The following is an 18,794-nucleotide window of genomic DNA, read 5'->3' on the forward strand; positions in this document are numbered from 1 at the left end:
AACATTAGCTATCCTCCAGTCCTCCGGCACCTCACCCGTGGCTAAGGATGTTTTAAATATCTCTGCCAGTGCCCCAGCAATTTCTGCACGACCCTCCCACAAGGTCCAGGGGACACCTTGTCAGGCCCTGGGAATTTATCCACCTTTATTTGCCTCAAGACAGCCAACACCACCTCTGCCATAATCCAGATACGGTCCATGACCTCACTACTCCTTTTTTCCTCAGTTCTATAGTTTCTGTGTCTGTCTCCAGAGTAAATATGGATGCAAACAATTCATTCAAGATATCCCCTATCTCTTTCGACTCCATGCACAGATGACCACACCGATTTTCGAGAGGACCAAGTTTGTCCCTTGCTACCCTTTTGCTCTTAATATAGCTATGGAAACCCTTGGGATTCTCTTCCACCCTGTCTGCCAGAGCAACCTCATTTTCTCTTTTTGCTCTCCCGATTTCTCTCGAGTGTTCTCTTGCATTTCTTATACTCCTCAAGCGCCTCATTTGATCTTAACTGCCGATACCTGATATGTGCCTCCTTTTTCTTTACCAGGCGCTCAACATCCCTCGATAATCAAGGTTCCCTAAACCTGCTAGCCTTGCCTTTTATTCTAACAGGAACATACAGATTCTGTACTCTCAATATTTCACTTTTGAAAGCCTCCCAAACATCTCTTTGCCAGAAAACAACAGATGCCAACCCACACCTGCCAGATTCCTTCTGATGCCACCAAAATTGGCCTGACTCCAATTTAGAATCTCAACCTGAGGACCAGTCCTATTCTTTTCCATAATTATCTTGAAACTAATGGAATTATGATCACTAGATTCAAAGTATTTCCCTACACACACTTTTGTCAGCTGCCCTGTCTTGTTCCCTAAGAGGAGATCCGGTATCGCACTCTCTCTAGTTGGGACCTCCACATATTGAAACTTTCCTGAACACATTCAACAAACCATCCCATCCAATCTCTTTACAGTATGGGAGTCCCAGTCAATATGTGGAAAATTAAAATCACTTACCATCACAACCTTATTTTTCTTGCAACTGTCTGCTATCTCTCTTCAAATTTGTTCCTCTAAATCCTGCTGACTATTTGGAGGTCTGTAAATATAATCCCATTAATGTGGTCATCCCTTTCTTATTACTCAGTTCTACCCATATTGCTTCAGTAGACAGGCCCTCCAGCATGCCCTCTCTGAGCATTGCCATGACATTTCCCCTAATGAGTAATGCCACCCCTCCCCCTTTAATACCTCCCTCTCTATCATGTCTAAAACATCGGATTCTCAGAATAATGAGCTGCTAGTCCTTCCCCTCCTGCAACCAAGTCTCACTAACGGCTACATCATCATAATTCCACGTGCCGATCCATGCTCTAAGTTCATCTGCCTTACCTACAATACTCCCTGAAATAGACGCATCTCAGAACATAAGTCCCACCGTGCTCATCAACCAGTCGATTTCTGTCTTTGCTTGTAGGCTTAACATCTACTTTCCCCACAGCCACTCCACTCGCTGCCCTGCCACTCTGGTTCCCACCCCCCGGCAACTCTAATTTAAATGCCCACCCCACCCCCAAGTTTAGACAAGCAGAACTAGCAAACCTTCCAGCAAGGATATTGGTCCCTCTCCAGTTCAAATGCAAACTGTTCTGTTTGTACAAGCCCCACCTGTCCTGGAAGAGAGCCTAATGATCCAAAAACCTGAAGCCCTCCGTCCCGCACCATCTCATTAGCCACGTGTTAAACTGCACTATCATCCTATTTCTTGCCTCACTAGCACATGCCACAGGTAGCAATCCTGAGATCACCACCCTGGAGGTCCTGTCTTTTAACTTAGCACCTAACTTCCTGAACTCACTTTGCAGGATTTCATCACCCTTCCTGCCTATATCATTGGTACTGACGTGGACCACGGCTTCTGGCTGCTCACCCTCCCCCTTAAGAATTCCATGGACTCGAAACCATTTCTCTCTTTCCACACATACTGCCTGATCTGCTGGGTATTTCCTTTACTTCCTTTATTTACATCTCACAGCTTCAGCAATGTTTACCCCTCTTCTGTTTGCATTCATCTCCTTCCATTCACACCTCCTCCAATTAGACCAGCTGTAATTATCAAGCTTCATCGACCTTGCTCAGCCTGCACCACTTGAACCATTCAGTTTCTCACTGCCTCCACCATATCACAGACACTCCTTTCGTCCTGTCCTCCTGCTTCTCTGCGACGTAAAACATGTTTAATTTCTAATCTTTCCTCGTTCCACTTAAAGATCATCGACCTGCAACATTAGCTCTCTCTCCTCACAGACGCTACCTGACCTGTTGAGTATTTCACACATTTTCTGTTTCTAGTTCAGATTGGCAGCATCTGTAGTTTTTTGGCTTTCCACCTCTGTACCATCATCTGATCAAAAGCCAAATATACTTGGCCCTATATGATGCCTTCCCTTGTCCCTTTCAGAACACCTCAAGGTACTTTACAGCTAATGAAATACTAAAAAGTACAGACACTGTTGCGAAGTTCCATATGAAAGCAAACATGCATAAAGCAATCTCTCATGCAATAAAAACCCTGTAATGGTTCCATATTAATGTTCCTAGGAGTGAACATCACCAACAGCCTGTTCTGGTCAAATCACGTAGATGCCACAGCCAAGAAAGCTCACCGGCACCTCTACTTCCTCAGGAGGCTAAAGAAATTCAGTTTGTCCCCTTTGACCCTCACCAACTTTTATCGATGCACCATAGAAAGCATCCTATCTGGATGTATCACGGCTTGGTACGGCAACTGCTCTGCCCTGGACCGCAAGAAACTGCAGAGAGTTGTGGACACAGCCCAGAGCATCACGGACACCAGCCTCCCCTCCTTGGACTCTGTCTTTACCTCTCGTTATCTTGGTGAAGCAGCCAGCATAATCAAAGATCCCACCCACCTGGGACATTCTCTCTTCTCTCCTCTTCCATCGGGTACATACAGGAGCCTGAGGGCACGTACCGCTGGACTTAAGGTCAGCTTCTACCCCACGGTTCCCTTATACGATAAGATGGACTATGACCTCACGATTTACCTTGTTGTGACCTCGCACCTTATCGCACTGCACTTTCTCTGTAGCTGTGACACTTTATTCTGTACTGTTATTGCTTTTACCTGTACTACATCAATGCACTCTGTACTAACTCAATGTAACTGCACTGTGTTATGAATTGACCTGTACGACCGGTACGCAAGACAAGTTTTTCACTGTACCTCTGTACAAGTGACAATAATAAACCAATACCATATTAAATCACACAGATTGAAAGGCAAATGACCAGGTCACCATGGATAATTCAAGTTCTTCTTCAAAATAGTACCATGGGATCATTTACATTCACCCAAGAGAGTAGACGGCCTTCAATTAACACTTCAACTAAAATCAGCTCTTGCAAAAGTGCAGCAATCGGAGATACAGCACAGAGAAAGGTCCTTCAGCTCACACCAACCATCAATAACCCAGAGGAAACTATGCAGTAGCAGAGAACATGCAAACTCCACGTATGCAGGTCAGGAGTGAGCCCAAGTCTTTGGCATTGAGAGGCAACAGTCCTACTAGCTGCACCACTGTACTGCTTTCTCCGATCTGGAATGGAACGTCCACCTCAAGTCCTTCTGACTCAGAGGCCAGAGTGCTGCTCAGCCACCCATGGCTGAGACTCAGCCGAAAGGATGGCAAGCTTGCAGCTGAGGGATACAACAGTTATCAATCACTACAAGATAAGACAAGACAATGAAACAATCAAAATTCCAACCTGATCTCAGCTTACCTGAGGATGTTTAGACAAACGTTGCCTTCTAAGTCGATATTTGGATGATATACCATGGTTTCACATTTCACCTTCGGAGGATCATGAGGATACCCTTGTCCAACCTAAAAACAAACAGATATGCACACACAAGAGTCTCCAAACTGTTATCCAACATGGTTTCACATTTCACCTTCAGAGGATCATGAGGATACCCTTGTCCAACCTAAAAACAAACAGATATGCACACACAAGAGTCTCCAAACTGTTATCCAACATATCCAGGAACAGTGAGAACTCATCATTTCGATGCTAAAGGTCAAAATCGCACAATTACCCAAAGACAATGGAAGGAGATTATCAGCCTGCATTTAAAAGGTAGAGAGGCTGACTTTAAGCACACTTTGAACAAAACGGTACTCTCAAAACTCAGCTAAGAGCAAAGGAACACCAAATACTAAGAGCAAAGGGAGATTCTCGAAAGCTGGCCTCAATCATAGCCAACATATCAATGCAGTTTGAAAACTCAATTACATAGCTAAAGTTTTGCAGCCATGTGTTCTCACATGTTACTTCCTCATGTGACAAATACAGTGATGCACTATTGTCCTTGAAGAAGACAGCCTCCTTCTGTGCAATTTCAATTTAAAATATCTCCTACAGTTCTTTCCTCTTCCTTATCCCAGATTTGCATCGAACGATGCTAGCCAACATTCCAGCTGCTCAAGTTGCCTCCCTAAACTCCCTGCCTTATAGAGTCATCTAGTCCTACAGCACAAAATCAGGCACCTTCTGCCCAATTCATCCATGTCAATCATGATGCCTATCTATGTTAATCCCATTTGCCTGCTTTAGGCCCATATCCCTCTCGTTTCCTATCTAAGCACCCAACCAAACACCTTTTAAATGCTGTAACTGTATCTACTCCGCCACATCCTCTGGCTGCCTGTCCCAGATATTCACCACCCTCCGTGAAAAAAAACTTACCCCTCAGATCTCCTTTAAATTTCTCCCTTCTCATCTTAAACCTGTACCCTCTAGTTTTAGACTCCTGTGCATGGGGAAGAGACACTATCAATTTAATTGATGCCTCTCATTACCTTCTAAACTTCCACGAGGTCACCTCTCAGCTTCCTATGTTTCAGCAAGAATAAACCAAGCCTATCCAATCTCTCCTTTAACTACAGCCCTCTGTTCCATGCAACATCCTGATGAATCTCTTCTGCACTCTCTCTATTGCTATCACATCCTTCCTGTGGTGTGGAAACAAAAACTGTACACTGTTCTTTAAGTGCACTCTAACCAATGTTTGCTTCTTCTCATTACCTCTCTTACTGCAAGTTAGTCATTTAAACCTACTCCTTTCACTGGGTTTTTGATTACCTTTCCTAATATCTTATGTAGTCAGCCTCAAATTCAAGCTATTGACATGCCTGTCAAGTACCTTGCGTGTTTTGTTTTATATATTATCTTTTAAGACATATAATAATGTGAGTTAGGATATTTAAAATCTATTAATTGCTGTTTGTTGCAACTTAAATTTTAACCGAAACTTGGTTTACTTTTGAACTATCTCAGCTGGGACTTCAAAGAACTTTTATAAATGGGTCCTGTGCCTTTGGCTGGAGGAAAGAAAGGAGGAAACCATCAACGACTGATTTACACTTATCCTACATTAATCCCATTTTATTTTATTCTTCCCACATTCTCCCAGATCCTGCAACTTACCTACACAGTAGGAGCAATTTAAAGCAGCTAATTAACACACCAACCCACACATCTTTGGGATGTGGAAAGAAACGGGGGCACCCAGGGAAAACTCACACAGTCAGAGGGAGAACGTGCAAACTCCACACAGACAGCACCAGAGGTCAGGATTGAACCTGGGTCATCGGAGCTGCAAGGCAGAGGGTCTACTAGCTGCATCATTATATAGCTGAGTTATACCAAGAAACTAATTATAGCATATGTGCCAATGATGTTGCTATAAATCAAGCTTGTGTGGATTATAAATACCAGCAAAGACCAATCTGTACTATAAAATTCTGGGCGTGAAAAGTGGGGAACCTCAAGATATCACGCAGTTATAGAAGTATACAAAATTATGAGGGGCACAGATAGAGTGGATAGTGAGAAACCTTTCCCAAGAATGGAGATGTCCAAAACCAGAGGGCATAAGTTTAAGGTGAGGAGTAAGAGGGTTAGTGGGTTGTGAGCAAAATTTTTGCACACAGAGAGTGGATGCAAGCTGCAATGTGCTGCCTGAGGCGGTGATGGAGGCAGGTACTCTCACATTTTAGAAGTATCTAGATGAGCACTTGAATCACCAGGACATACAAGGCAATGGACCAAGTGCTGGTAAATGGGATTAGTGTAAATGGCTACTCAATGGTTGGCATGGCCATGGTGGCCCAAATGGCTTGTTTCTGTGCTGTATGATGCTATGAGGAACTGCAGAGATACAAATCAAAGTCAGGATGGTGTGCGACTTGGAGGTGATGCTGCTTCCACAGTAATGATATGTCATGCCCAGGAAAGGGGAGTTGCTGTTGAACTGAGTTTCAGCAATAACTTCTCCATCATATGCCAACTGTGCGATGAAAGCAGAGGTGAGATTGACAGAAAAAACACTCAGAAGTGGGACATGGTTCAACATAGCACTAACAATCCACCTGGTTCATAAACACAGACCGACCAAACCAACGAGATACCGACACACTTCTTGGAGCTGGCGGTGACGTAGCCCGACTGCTTGGCAGTGATGGAGACGAGGGTAAACTGCAAAGCAAGTTGGGTGCCAAACTGGATAGATAACAAGTTCCAGGCAGATTTGCCAGAATGGCAATGTACATGTAGTGGGTCCAGGACTAGAGGGCACAGCCTCAGAATGAAAGGACATCCCTTTAGAACAGAGATGAGGAGGAATTTCTTTAACCAGAAGGTGGTGAATCTGTGGAGGCCAAGTCACTGGGTATGAAAGGTTGACGGGTTCTTAATTAGTAAGGATGTCAAAGGTTAAGGGCAGAAGGCAGGAGAATGGGGTTGAGAGGAAATAATAAATCAGCCACGATCGAATGCCACAGCAGTCTCAATAGGCTGAATGGTCTAATTCTGCTTCTGTGGTCTTATGGTCTTACATAGAATGCTGGTTTATGGTGGGACTGGAAAATATGGGATCTTCCTCCTTGGCGTAGCAGACACTAAGGTGAGATTTGGCAGAGATACTCAGAAACATAAATGTATGAATGGTTTGGATAAAACAAGCAAATGAGGTGAAAGGTAGACAAACAGAATTATTATACAGCAGGCTAATATGGTCTACAAAGGGCAGTGAAGCAGATTCAATAGGAATCTTCTAAGGGGAAAGGGATAAATTACTACAAAAGAAGAATGTTTATTGCCATGGGGACACAACGGGAGAGTGCATTTAACTGTAACTAAAAATTTCCTCCAAGAGCTGGCACAAGTACACTGAGCTATTTGCCTCCTGTGCTCTATCCTTCTTGGTGTTACATCCGAAAACTCTTGACAAACATCTCAATCACACAAAGTCGCAGCATCAATGTTTACCAACATCTGAGATAGAAGGTAAGCTGTTTACAAGCATCTTTAGCTTCAACAAGCTGCTGAATGAGCTGTGGATTTCCTCCCTCACCAAGCAGCAAAACACTTTGAACTTCCCATACCCACATGATCAAGAATTAAGAGTAAGATTACAAACCTTACAGGTTATAACAAGTTTATTAAGTTCAAATTTACTGTTATAGGCATATGGACATACATACCCAAGGTATAAATGGCATGAAAATTAACTTTTTGCAGCAGCAGCACGGTGCATTACAAACATAAATTACATAAACAAATCAATTATACATAACTTGCACGTCACAATAAACAAACATAAAAGTTGTAAACTCCAGGAAGCTATCAACAGGCTGGTTGGGTAGCAGGCCGGTACAATAAATGGTAAGATACTAAAGAGTACAGAGGAACAGAAGGAGAGGATGTTCACAGATCATAAAGGCAGCCGGACAGGTAGGCTCATGTTCAAGGCATACAGGGCTCTTGCCTTTATTAGCCAAGACACAGATTATGGATAGAACACTATAAAACATGAGATAGCTACACCAAAGTAGTGCATACAGACCGTGCCATCACATTACCGGAAGGTTTTAACATCACCCCAGAGCGAGAGAAGATTTGGAAGGAGAATTATGTTTGAGGGGAGATTAATGGCGCTAGAATTGTTTCTCTTAGAAAAGATGAGGGGTGATTTATTGAAGTGTGAAAAATTATGAAAGGCCTAGATAAAATGAGCATAGGCCTACAACTAAGAAATATAGATTTAAGGATACTGCTAATGAACGGAGGAGAATTATCGACAAAAAGAGTGGTAAGGGTCTGCAATTCACTGCCTAAAAGGGTGGAAACCTGCATCACATTTAACTACCTTGATGAACTACAGTCAGATGGCTAAAGATCAAGGGATGAAGAGTGGGATTATATTGAACTGGTCGTTTGGCTGACATCGACACAATGAGCAAAAGGCCCAATTCTTTACTGTAAAGGGGAGGGGTGTCGTGCATTGAAAGCAAGGGTCAGGAACAAACGATACTGTGCTGAAATCACACTTGCATCCTGAGCTTTGCTGGATCAGTCGATAGTAATCAGGCAAGGGCACAGTTCCCCGGTTTCCTATGGGTCAAGGTATGAATACCACGGCAGCTTTCAGAACAGGGAAACCAGACCCAGCACACAGCAGGAGCTGACAGCCACTACAATGTCAATGCTAGTTTTTGTACACAATGTAAACATACCAAAATATCATTGATTACTAAGGTTAGGGCTCACTTACCTTAAAACTAAACACAAATTTGCCTCCTTTATAGAATCCCTAAAAGCAAAGAGGAGAAAATATTTAAGCCAGAAATTACTAATTTCATTCATAAGCAGAGAGTTGTGGACACAGCCCAGCGCATCATGGACACCAGCCTCCCCTCCTTGGACTCTGTCTTTACCTCTCGTTGTCTTGATGTAGCAGCCAGCGTAATCAAAGACACCACCCACCCGGGATATCCTCTCTTCTCTCCTCTTCCATCGGGTAGAAGATACAGGAGCCTGAGGGTACGTACCACCAGACTTAAGGACAGCTTCAACCCCACTGTGACCAGACTATTGAACGGTTCCCTTATACAATGAGATGGACTATGACCTCACGATCTACCTTGTCGTGACCTTGCACCTTATCGCACTGCACTTTCTCTGTAGCTGTGACACTTTGTACTGTTATTGTTTTTACCTGTACTACATCAATGCACTCTGTACTGACTCAATGTAACTGCACTGTGTAATGAATTGACCTGTACGATCGGTTTGTAAGACAAGCTTTTCACTGTACCTTGGTGCAGGTGACAATAATAAACCAATATCAATAAGCATCATGCCTTGCAAATAAACCAGATTATTAAGGGTCATAATAAATTCTATGCTAATCACATGGACCGTCAATGAAGTGAACATTTTTGCATTCACTCTTAACACTCAGCAGGCCACACCTCTCCCTTCTCCAAAGACGCAGAATCCAAAACATCTTTTACATTCACCATTGGACAAAGTAGCAGTGATCCACTTGTCACAGGAAAACACTGGCACTCCAGGGAAGAATTGGTTTACCAGGGACGTCTCAATGTATGAAGCATGCTTCTCTTTGGCATGTGGTATTGAAAATTACTAGCTGTATTTTGCCGGAATTCTATTTTGGGTTCAACTTTTTATATACACACACACATAAACACAAGTTGTGCTATTTATTAGAAAACGAAATCAGGAATGAATAAGATTCCTTTAGACAAAATTAAAAATGCTTGGGAACATGATTTGCAGATTTCAATTTCTGAGAAAGCTTGGAATCAAATTTTTAAATTGGTTAATAATTCATCATTATGTGTGCGTCACTCCCTCCTTCAATTTAAAGTGGTCCATAGGCCTATCAAGTGCAGAAGTGGGAAAGTGTGTATGGATCCGGAGGAAGAGTGGAGGTACTTAATGAATACTTTACGTCAGTATTCACTACGGAAAAAGATCTGGGTGATCGTAGTGAGGACTTGCAGCCGGCTGAAAAGCTTGAGCGTGTAGATATTAAGAAAGAGGAGGTGCTGAAACTTTTGGAAAGCATCAAGTTGGATAAGTCGCCGGGACTGGATGAGATGTACCCCAGGCTGCTGTGGGAGGTGAGGGAGGAGATTGTGGAGCCTCTGACGATGATCTCTGCATCATCGATGGAGACGGGAGAGGTTCCGGAAGATTGGAGGGTTGCGGATGTTGTTCCCTTATTCATGAAAGGGAGTAGAGATAGCCCAGGAAATTATAGACCGGTGAGTCTTACTTCAGTGGTTGGTAAGCTGATGGAGAAGATCCCGAGAGGCAGGATTTATGAACATTTGGAGAGGTATAATATGATTAGGAATAGTCAGCATGGCTTTGTCAAGGGGAGGTCCTGCCTTACCAGCCTGATTGAATTTTTTGAGGATGTGACTAAACACATCGATGAAGGGAGAGCAGTAGATGTAGTGTATATGGATTTCAGCAAGGCATTTGATAAGGTACCCCACGCAAGGCTTATTGAGAAAGTAAGGAGGCATGAGATCCAAGGGGGTCATTGCATTGTGGATCCAGAACTGGCTGGCCCACAGAAGGCAAAGAGTGGTTGTTGAAGGGTCATGTTCTGCATGGAGGTCAGTGACCAGTGGCGTACCTCAGGGACCCTTACTCTTTGTGATTTTTATAAATGACCTGGATCAGGATTAGTAAGTTTGCGGATCTCACAAAGATTGGGGGTGTTGTGCATAGTATGGAGGGCTGTCAAAGATTACGGTGGGACATAGATAGGATGCAAAGCTGGGCTGAGAAGTGGCAGATGGAATTCAACCAAAGATAAGTGTGAAGTGGTTCATTTTGGTAGGTCAAATATGATGGCAGAACATAGTATTAATGGTAAGACTCTTGGCAGTGTGGAGGATCAGAGGGATCTTGGGGTCCGAGTCCATAGGACGCTCAAAGCAGCTGCACAGGTTGACTCTGTGGTTAAGAAGGCATATGGTGTATTGTCCTTCATCAATCGTGGAATAGGATTTAGGAGCCGGGAGATATTGTTGCAGCTTTTTAGGACCATGGTCAGACCCCACTTGAGTACTGTGCTCAGTTCTGATCACCTCACTACAGAATGGATGTGGAAGCCAAAGAAAGGGTACAGAGGAGATTTACAAGGATGCTGCCTGGATTGCCTTATGAAAGCAGGTTGAAGGAACTCGGCCTTTTCTCCTTGGAGAGACGGAGGATGAGGGGGGACCTGATAGAGGTATATAAGATGATGAGAGGCATTGATTGGGTAGATAGTCAGCGGCTTTTCCCCAGGGCTGAAATAGTGGCCACAAGAGGACATATGTTTAAGGTGCTGGGGAGTAAGTATAGAGGAGATGTCAGGGGTAAGTTTTTTTTTTACTCAGAGAGTGGTGATTGTGTGGAATAGGCTGCCAGCAATGGTGGTGGAGGTGGATACGATAGGGTCTTTTAAGAGACTTTTGGATAGGTACATGGAGCTGAGAAAGATAGAGGGCTATGGGTAAGCCAAGTAATTTCTAAGGTAGGGACATGTTCAGCCCAGCTTTGTGGGCCGAAGGGCCTGAATTGGGCTGTAGGTTTTCTATGTTCTAATACCTCATGTCAACAGAACCACAGAACACTGCAGTACAGAAAACAGGCCATTTGGGCCTTCTCGTCTGTGCCGAAACTTTATTCCGCTAGTCCCATTGATCTGAACCCAGTCCATAACCCTCCAGACCTCTCCCATCCATGTATGTATCCAATTTATTCTTAAAACTTCAGAGTGAGCCCGCATTTACCACATCAGATGGCAGCCCGTTCCACACTCCCACGACTCTCCGAGTAAAGAAGTTCCCCCAAATATTCCCCCTAAACCTTTCCCCTTTCACCCTAAAGCCATGTCCTCTCGTACTTATCTCTCCTAATCTAGGTGGAAAGAGCCTGCTTGCATTTACTCTGCCTATACCCTGCATAATTTTGTAAACCTTGATCAAATCTCCCCTCATTCTTCTACGCTCCAAGGAACAAAGTCTTAACCTGTTCAATCTTTCCCTGTAACTCAACTCCTGAAGACCCGGCAACATTCTAGTAAATCTCCTCTGCACTCTTTCAATCTTACTGATATCCTTCCTATAGTTAGGTGACCAGAACTGCACACAATACTCCAAATTTGGCCTCACCAATGTCTTATACAACCTCATCATAACATTCCAACTCCTATACTCAATACTTTGATTTATGAATGCCAGGATGTCAAAAGCCTTCTTTACAACCCTGTCTACCTGTGACGCCACTTTCAGGGAATTATGTATCTGAACTTCCAGATCTCTTTGTTACACAACACTCCTCAGTGCCCTACCATTTACTGTGTATGTCCTACCTCGATTTGTCCTTCCAAAATGCAACACCTCACACTTGTCTGCATTAAATTCCATCTGCCATTTCTGGCCTATTTTTCCATTTGGTCCAGACCCCTCTGCAAACTTTGAAAGCCTTCCTCGCTGTCCACGACACCTCCAATCTTAGTGTCATCAGCAAACTTGCTGATCCAATTTACCACATTGTCATCTAGATCATTGGTATAGACAACAAACAACAATGGTCCCAGCACCGATCCCAGAGGCACACCACTCATCACAGGCCTCCAGTCTGAGAAACAATCATCCACTACCACTCTGTCTTCTCCCACACAGCCAATTTCAAATGAAGTAATGCAGTGGTTGAAGACTATTTGTTTACTTGTTCATAGGGTTTGAATCTCACCGGCGGCAAGGTCAGAACTTAATGCCAATCCTTAATCACCCTTGAGGAGGTGGTGGTGAGCTGCCTTCTCATAGTACTCTAGTCCATGTGATGAAGTGTTGATACAGTGTTGCTTGGTGATGATTTAGTCTCAATAACGACAAAGGAACAGCAATGAATTCCCAACTCAGGATCATCTGCGATTTTGGGGTGGGGGGGGGCGCAGGTGGAAGAGGAGGGAACCTGCAAATGGTGGTGGTTCCCATCCATCTGCTGACCTTGTCTTTCTTGGTGGTACATAGATTTACAGATGCCGTAAAGGTAGCAGCAGCAAGTTACTGCAGTGAATCTTGTAGTTTGGACACTCTGCTGCCGCAGTGCATCAGCTGTCAAGGGAGTGACAATCAAGCTGACTTTACTGCCCTGAATGGTGTCAAGCCTCAATATCAGCTGTGATCATTTGGTGCAATCCTCTGATACATCAAGCCATACCATGAGAGATTAAACTAATATACCCTTCCTCTGATCACCCCTGCTTCATCCCACCAAACTCCTCTGTAACAGTCCCACACACAGGCCGAGAACAAGATCTGCTCATCACTCACCTCATCTGGGCAGATAATAAGTTTGAAGTTGAGGAGGTCGTCGGGATCCGGGAAAACTATCTCACAGGTTTTAGGTAAATTCAATTCATTTATATCTGAAGGAAACAAAAAGGCAGTAAGGACCTTAATATGAACAACGGGGGGGGGTAGAAGGAGCTAGTGGGTTTAGACACGGGAAATGTAATATCAAAACATAGAAATTTACTGATCTTTTGAGTCTAATTCCACATCCCATCTTTTGGTCTAATGACCTTGTAGTTACAGAAATATATAGGTAATTTTTAAAGGCGGTGTGTTCCGGAACACCACAACCCTACACTCCTGTGAAACATTAGGAATGTAACAATTCTCCATTAGCCTTCAGAAGGCGCTGTCATCAAAGGGTCTTGACCCGAAACATCAACTGTCCATTTCCCTCTACAGATGCTGCCTGACCCGCTGAGTTCCTCCAGTGGATTTTTCTGCTCCAGATTCTAGCTACTACAGTCTGTTGTGTCTCCACTGTCATTGAAGAGTTAGCAATACACAGGGCTTGGTGATGAAGAACCAGTTTTGAAACTTATTATATAAATGAGCACTCTTTCTGCAACCACACTTAGCATACAAATTCCATACTTCACATCACATGGAGGTGTAATCCTCCCTTGTTTCTTATTTTGTGTTAATGCAGCTTAAAATACTGGAAGAAAAATACCCAGATGTAATCAGACATGGGAATCCTCTGTGAAATCATCACCCAACATTATATTTTACTGAAGGAAGCAGATGGGAAACTGGGCGATTGTGATACCCTGCCAGAAATGTTATTCTGTGCTGGTTGCATGACTGGATAATCAACATGGCCCAGTGAAAGGTCTGTAACTGTTCGATAATTTAAGACTGCCCTCAAGTGGTTTGTACGAACATTTGGATGTTGAGCAGAGGCTGACAGGGCCTGAATTACCCACACAGGAACAGCAGAGCATCTCTTTTTAAAGTTCCCTTACAAAATGCTTGAAAAGCGATCATTTAAAGGGGCGCAATGCAAAAACAAGAGAATGGGAACAAATGGACTGAAATATATTCTCACTCAGTCATGAGTGATCAGTGAATTAAAAACCTTCTGCCCAAGGCACTGGTCACACACCACGGTGACTGCGAGCTCCACCTCCAAACGCAAGGTGGTCTGACTAAAACAACGGATGTTTTACTCTCCCCATGCAGAGTACAGCCAAGCTGTGTACTAAAACACCTGCAGCATCACTTATTGGATGAGTTATTCCATCAATGAGCGTGACTCTGAGGATATCAGCCTCCACGTACGGGGATAGACCCCAACTCCTGGTTTTGGAGACATACGAAGATCCGAAACGTTGACAATTCCTTTCCTCCCACAGATGCCGGTCTTCCCGCTGACTTCCTCCAGCAGACTGTTTGTTGCTCAACTCTCAGTTTAACCTGCCATGTGTAATAATACACAAGGTACAGTGCTGGTTCCTGCTGATATGAGACTACAGCATTTCTGCAACAATGTGTGCAGCTTGGCTATACGTTGTTTAGTGGGACGAATAAAACAGGAACTGTGAGTTTGTATCACACCATGGATCTTAATTCAGTTCTAATGAATTTAGAATTAAAAGTTTGATCTTGATAAAAGTGACAATGAAACTGTCCAACTCTATCTGCTCTCAGGTAGAGATACAACTGTGTGGAAGAGTACAGGAGTTGTCCTGATCTGTTGAAAGGTCCAGACCTGCAATGTTAACCATTTCTCTTTCCACAGATGCTGCCCGCCTGTGAATATTTCCAGTATTTTTATTACAGGAGATGTCCCAGTGTCTTGGCTGATGTTTATGCCTCGACCAACATCAATTAAACAGATAATGTGATAAAGATCACAGTGCAGTTCATGGGAGCTTTCACTACTCAAATTCAGTGCCATGATTACTATGACCTTGACTACATCCCCATAAAATCACTTAAGCTGCAGATCATTTTGAGTCATACTGACAGGACATGAAAGATGTCACAAAACCACAAGTCAACTAGTTTCCTAATGTCTCTTAGGGAAAGAAAACCTGCCATCCTTAACTCATCTAACCCATGTGACTCTAGTCTCATGCTAAGTTGACATGTTTGAGGTTTATCTCTCCATTCTAGCAAATGCCTTGTGTTTCCTGCTTTCCTCCATCCCAATGGCTATTGTGCATTGTGATTTTTCAGAACCAGTCATAATAAACTTAGTACACTGGGAAATGGACAACAATTGCTGGCCTTGACAGCAAAGCCCACTTCACAATAACAACTTTCTCGATATATTGTGGAGAACTGGCATAGGATGGATCCAGATGTCTGACCCTTCAAATGGATATGACAAAACCACAAACTGTTTCAGTTTTACCCAGTAACCAATTCATTACATGCCCAAAGTCATTGCTATTGCTCCATGCTGGGTTTGTGAAATTTTGGGCTCTCTCCATTGAATTTAAGATGTATTTAGATTATTGATTCCAGGACCTATGCCTGGAGAATGCACTGAGTGCTCGAAGTTGCTTTGTTGAGTTACTTCATGTCATGTTGCAGGCAACTTGAGATGAATTAAGTGCACTAATTGAATAAATCCATTGTTCCCAGAACACACAGTAACACAAAAACAATGCCATGCACTGGCAGCTTAGTCGAGATATATGAACCAATGAGGGGGGGGGGAGGGGGGGAGGGTGGGTGGGGTAGACGGGGGGAGGGAGGGGGGAGGGTGGGTGGGGGGGAGACGGGGTAGGGAGGGGGGAGGGTGGGTGGGGGGGAGACGGGGTAGGGAGGGGGGGGGAGACGGGGTAGGGAGGGTGGGGGAGACGGGGTAGGGAGGGGGGAGGGTGGGTGGGGGGAGACGGGGTAGGGAGGGGGGAGGGTGGGTGGGGGGAGACGGGGTAGGGAGGGGGGAGGGTGGGTGGGGGGAGACGGGGTAGGGAGGGGGGAGGGTGGGTGGGGGGAGACGGGGAGGGAGGGGGGAGGGTGGGTGGGGGAGACGGGGGAGGGAGGGGGGAGCCGGGGAGGGAGGGTGGGTGGGGGAGACAGGGGGAGGGAGGGGGAGACGGGGGGGAGGGAGAGGGAGGGCGGGAGGGGGAGACGGGGGGAGGGCGGGAGGGGGAGACGGGGGGAGGGAGGGGGGGGGAGGGGGGGGAGGGAGGGTGGGGGAGGGGGGGGAGACGGGGGAGGGAGGGGGGGTGGGGGAGACGGGGGAGGGAGAGTGGGGAGGGAGGGGGAGGGAGGGGGAGGGGGGGTGGGGGAGACGGGGAGGGAGGGGGGGTGGGGGAGGGGGAGGGCGGGAGGGGGAGACGGGGGGAGGGCGGGGGAGACGGGGGGAGGGAGGGGGAGGGCGGGAGGGGGAGACGGGGGGAGGGAGGGGGAGGGCGGGAGGGGGAGACGGGGGGAGGGAGGGGGAGGGCGGGAGGGGGAGACGGGGGGAGGGAGAGGGAGGGCGGGAGGGGGAGACGGGGGAGGGCGGGAGGGGGAGACGGGGGGAGGGCGGGGGGGGTGGGGGAGACGGGGGAGGGAGGGGGGAGGGCGGGTGGGGGAGACGGGGGAGGGAGGGGGGAGCCGGGGAGGGAGGGTGGGTGGGGGAGACGGGGGAGGGAGGGGGAGGGCGGGAGGGAGGGGGGAGCCGGGGAGGGAGGGCGGGAGGGGGAGACGGGGGGAGGGAGGGGGAGGGCGGGAGGGGGAGACGGGGGGAGGGAGGGGGAGGGCGGGAGGGGGAGACGGGGGGAGGGAGGGGGAAGGCGGGGGGGGAGACGGGGGGAGGGCGGGAGGGGGAGATGGGGGGAGGGAGGGAGGGAGGGGGGAGGGCGGGTGGGGGAGACGGGGGGAGGGGAGACGGGGGGAGGGAGGGGGGAGGGGAGACGGGGGGAGGGGAGACGGGGGGAGGGCGGGTGGGGGGGAGGGCGAGACTGGGGAGGGGGGGAGGGCGTGTGGGGGAGACAGGGGAGGGGGAGGGCGTGTGGGGGAGACAGGGGAGGGGGGAGGGCGGGAGGGGGAGACTGGGGAGGGAGGGGGAGGGTGGGAGGGGGAGACGGGGGAGGGGGAGACGGGGGAGGGCGGGAGGGGGAGACGGGGGCGAGGGCGGGGGGAGGGCGGGAGGGGGAGACGGGGGCGAGGGCGGGGGGAGGGTGGGTGGGGGAGACGGGGGGGAGGGAGGGGGGGAGACGGGGGGGAGGGAGGGAGGGGGAGGGAGGGGGGAGGGCGGGTGGGAGAGACGGGGGGAAGGAGGGGGAGGGCGGGGGGGAGGGCGGAGGGCGGGTGGGGGAGACGGGGGAGGGAGGGCGGGTGGGGGAGACGGGGGAGGGCGGGTGGGGGAGAGGGACGGGGGGAGACGGGGGAGAGGGACGGGGGGAGACTGGGGAGGGCGGGAGGGCGAGACTGGGGAGGGGGGGAGGGCGGGAGGGCGAGACTGGGGAGGGGGGGAGGGCGTGTGGGGGAGACAGGTGAGGGGGAGACAGGGGGGAGGAGACGGGGGGAGGGAGGGGGGAGGGCGGGTGGGGGAGACGGGGGGGAGGGAGGGGGGAGGGCGGGTGGGGGAGACGGGGGGGAGGGAGGGGGGAGGGCGGGTGGGGGAGATGGGGGGGAGGGAGGGGGGAGGGCGGGTGGGGGAGACGGGGGGGAGGGAGGGGGGAGGGCGGGTGGGGGAGATGGGGGGGAGGGCGGGGGGAGGGAGACGGGGGGAGGGAGGGGGGGTTGTGGGGGGATGAATCCTCCCCCTCCGTCCCCACCCTGGGGGAGGCTGTGGATGGTGGGGATGGGAGGGGTTGGGTGGGGAGCGGAGGGGAGGGGTTGGGTGGGGAGGGGAGGTTTTCCCCGGGACCGCCCCCCCACTGGAGCTGCCGCCGCCCCAGCGCCGTCACTCGAGGCCGAGGCTGCCGGCGCGGCCTCCCCGGGCCTCGGCCTTTACCTTTCTGGATGCGGAGCTGCGCGGCCGACGCCTTCTTGGTGCCGCTCTTGGCGGCTCCGGCGGCGTCTTCTTCCTTCTTCTGCTGCTTGAGCGAGAAGAGCTTGATCATGGTGCGGGGCAGCGGGGCCGGGAACCGGGAGCCGAGAGTCGGAGCCGCCGCTCGGGCCGGGGGACATGCGCAGAGCAGCATGGGAGCGGGGTCAGGGGTCAGGCACGGGTGGGGGAGGGGCCTGGGTTCTGGGGCTGGGGGTCCGGTGTCTGGGACGGGCTGGGGCTGGGGGTCCGGTGTCTGGGACGGGCTGGGGCTGGGGGTCTGTTTGGGTGACTGAGTGTCTGGGTTAGAAATCAAACTCTCAGGCAGCCCCTGTCCAAGTTTGTCTCGCCGGAGGCTGGGAGCACCCTTGGGAGCCGGCGACCCGGGTTCAATTCCCGCCGCTGTCTGTAAGGAGTTTGTACGTTCTCCCCGTGTCTGCGCGGGTTTCCTCCGGGGGGGCTCCGGTTTCCTCCCACATTCCAAAGACATACGGGTTAGGAAGTTGTGGGCATGCTATGTTGGCACCGGAAGCGCGGCGACACTTGCGGGCTGCCCCCAGAACACTACGCAAAAAATGCATTTCACTGTGTGTTTCGATGTACA

General features: G+C 48.5%; 1 protein-coding gene across 1 annotated transcript in view; it reads right to left on the reverse strand.

The window, feature by feature from the left end:
- Positions 1 to 18,346, reverse strand: part of ube2m (ubiquitin conjugating enzyme E2 M) — a 28,451-nt gene extending 10,105 nt beyond the window's left edge. Inside the window, 4 exon segments of the mRNA XM_052042922.1 lie at positions 3,809 to 3,912; positions 8,643 to 8,681; positions 13,237 to 13,331; positions 18,158 to 18,346. Coding sequence (XP_051898882.1) covers positions 3,809 to 3,912; positions 8,643 to 8,681; positions 13,237 to 13,331; positions 18,158 to 18,266 — 347 coding nt within the window. The 5' untranslated portion in view covers positions 18,267 to 18,346.
- Positions 18,347 to 18,794: the final 448 nt, after the last annotated feature.

Source organism: Pristis pectinata, chromosome 33 (genome assembly GCF_009764475.1).
Source record: "Pristis pectinata isolate sPriPec2 chromosome 33, sPriPec2.1.pri, whole genome shotgun sequence".
In the NCBI taxonomy this organism is placed as follows: Eukaryota; Metazoa; Chordata; class Chondrichthyes; order Rhinopristiformes; family Pristidae; genus Pristis; species Pristis pectinata.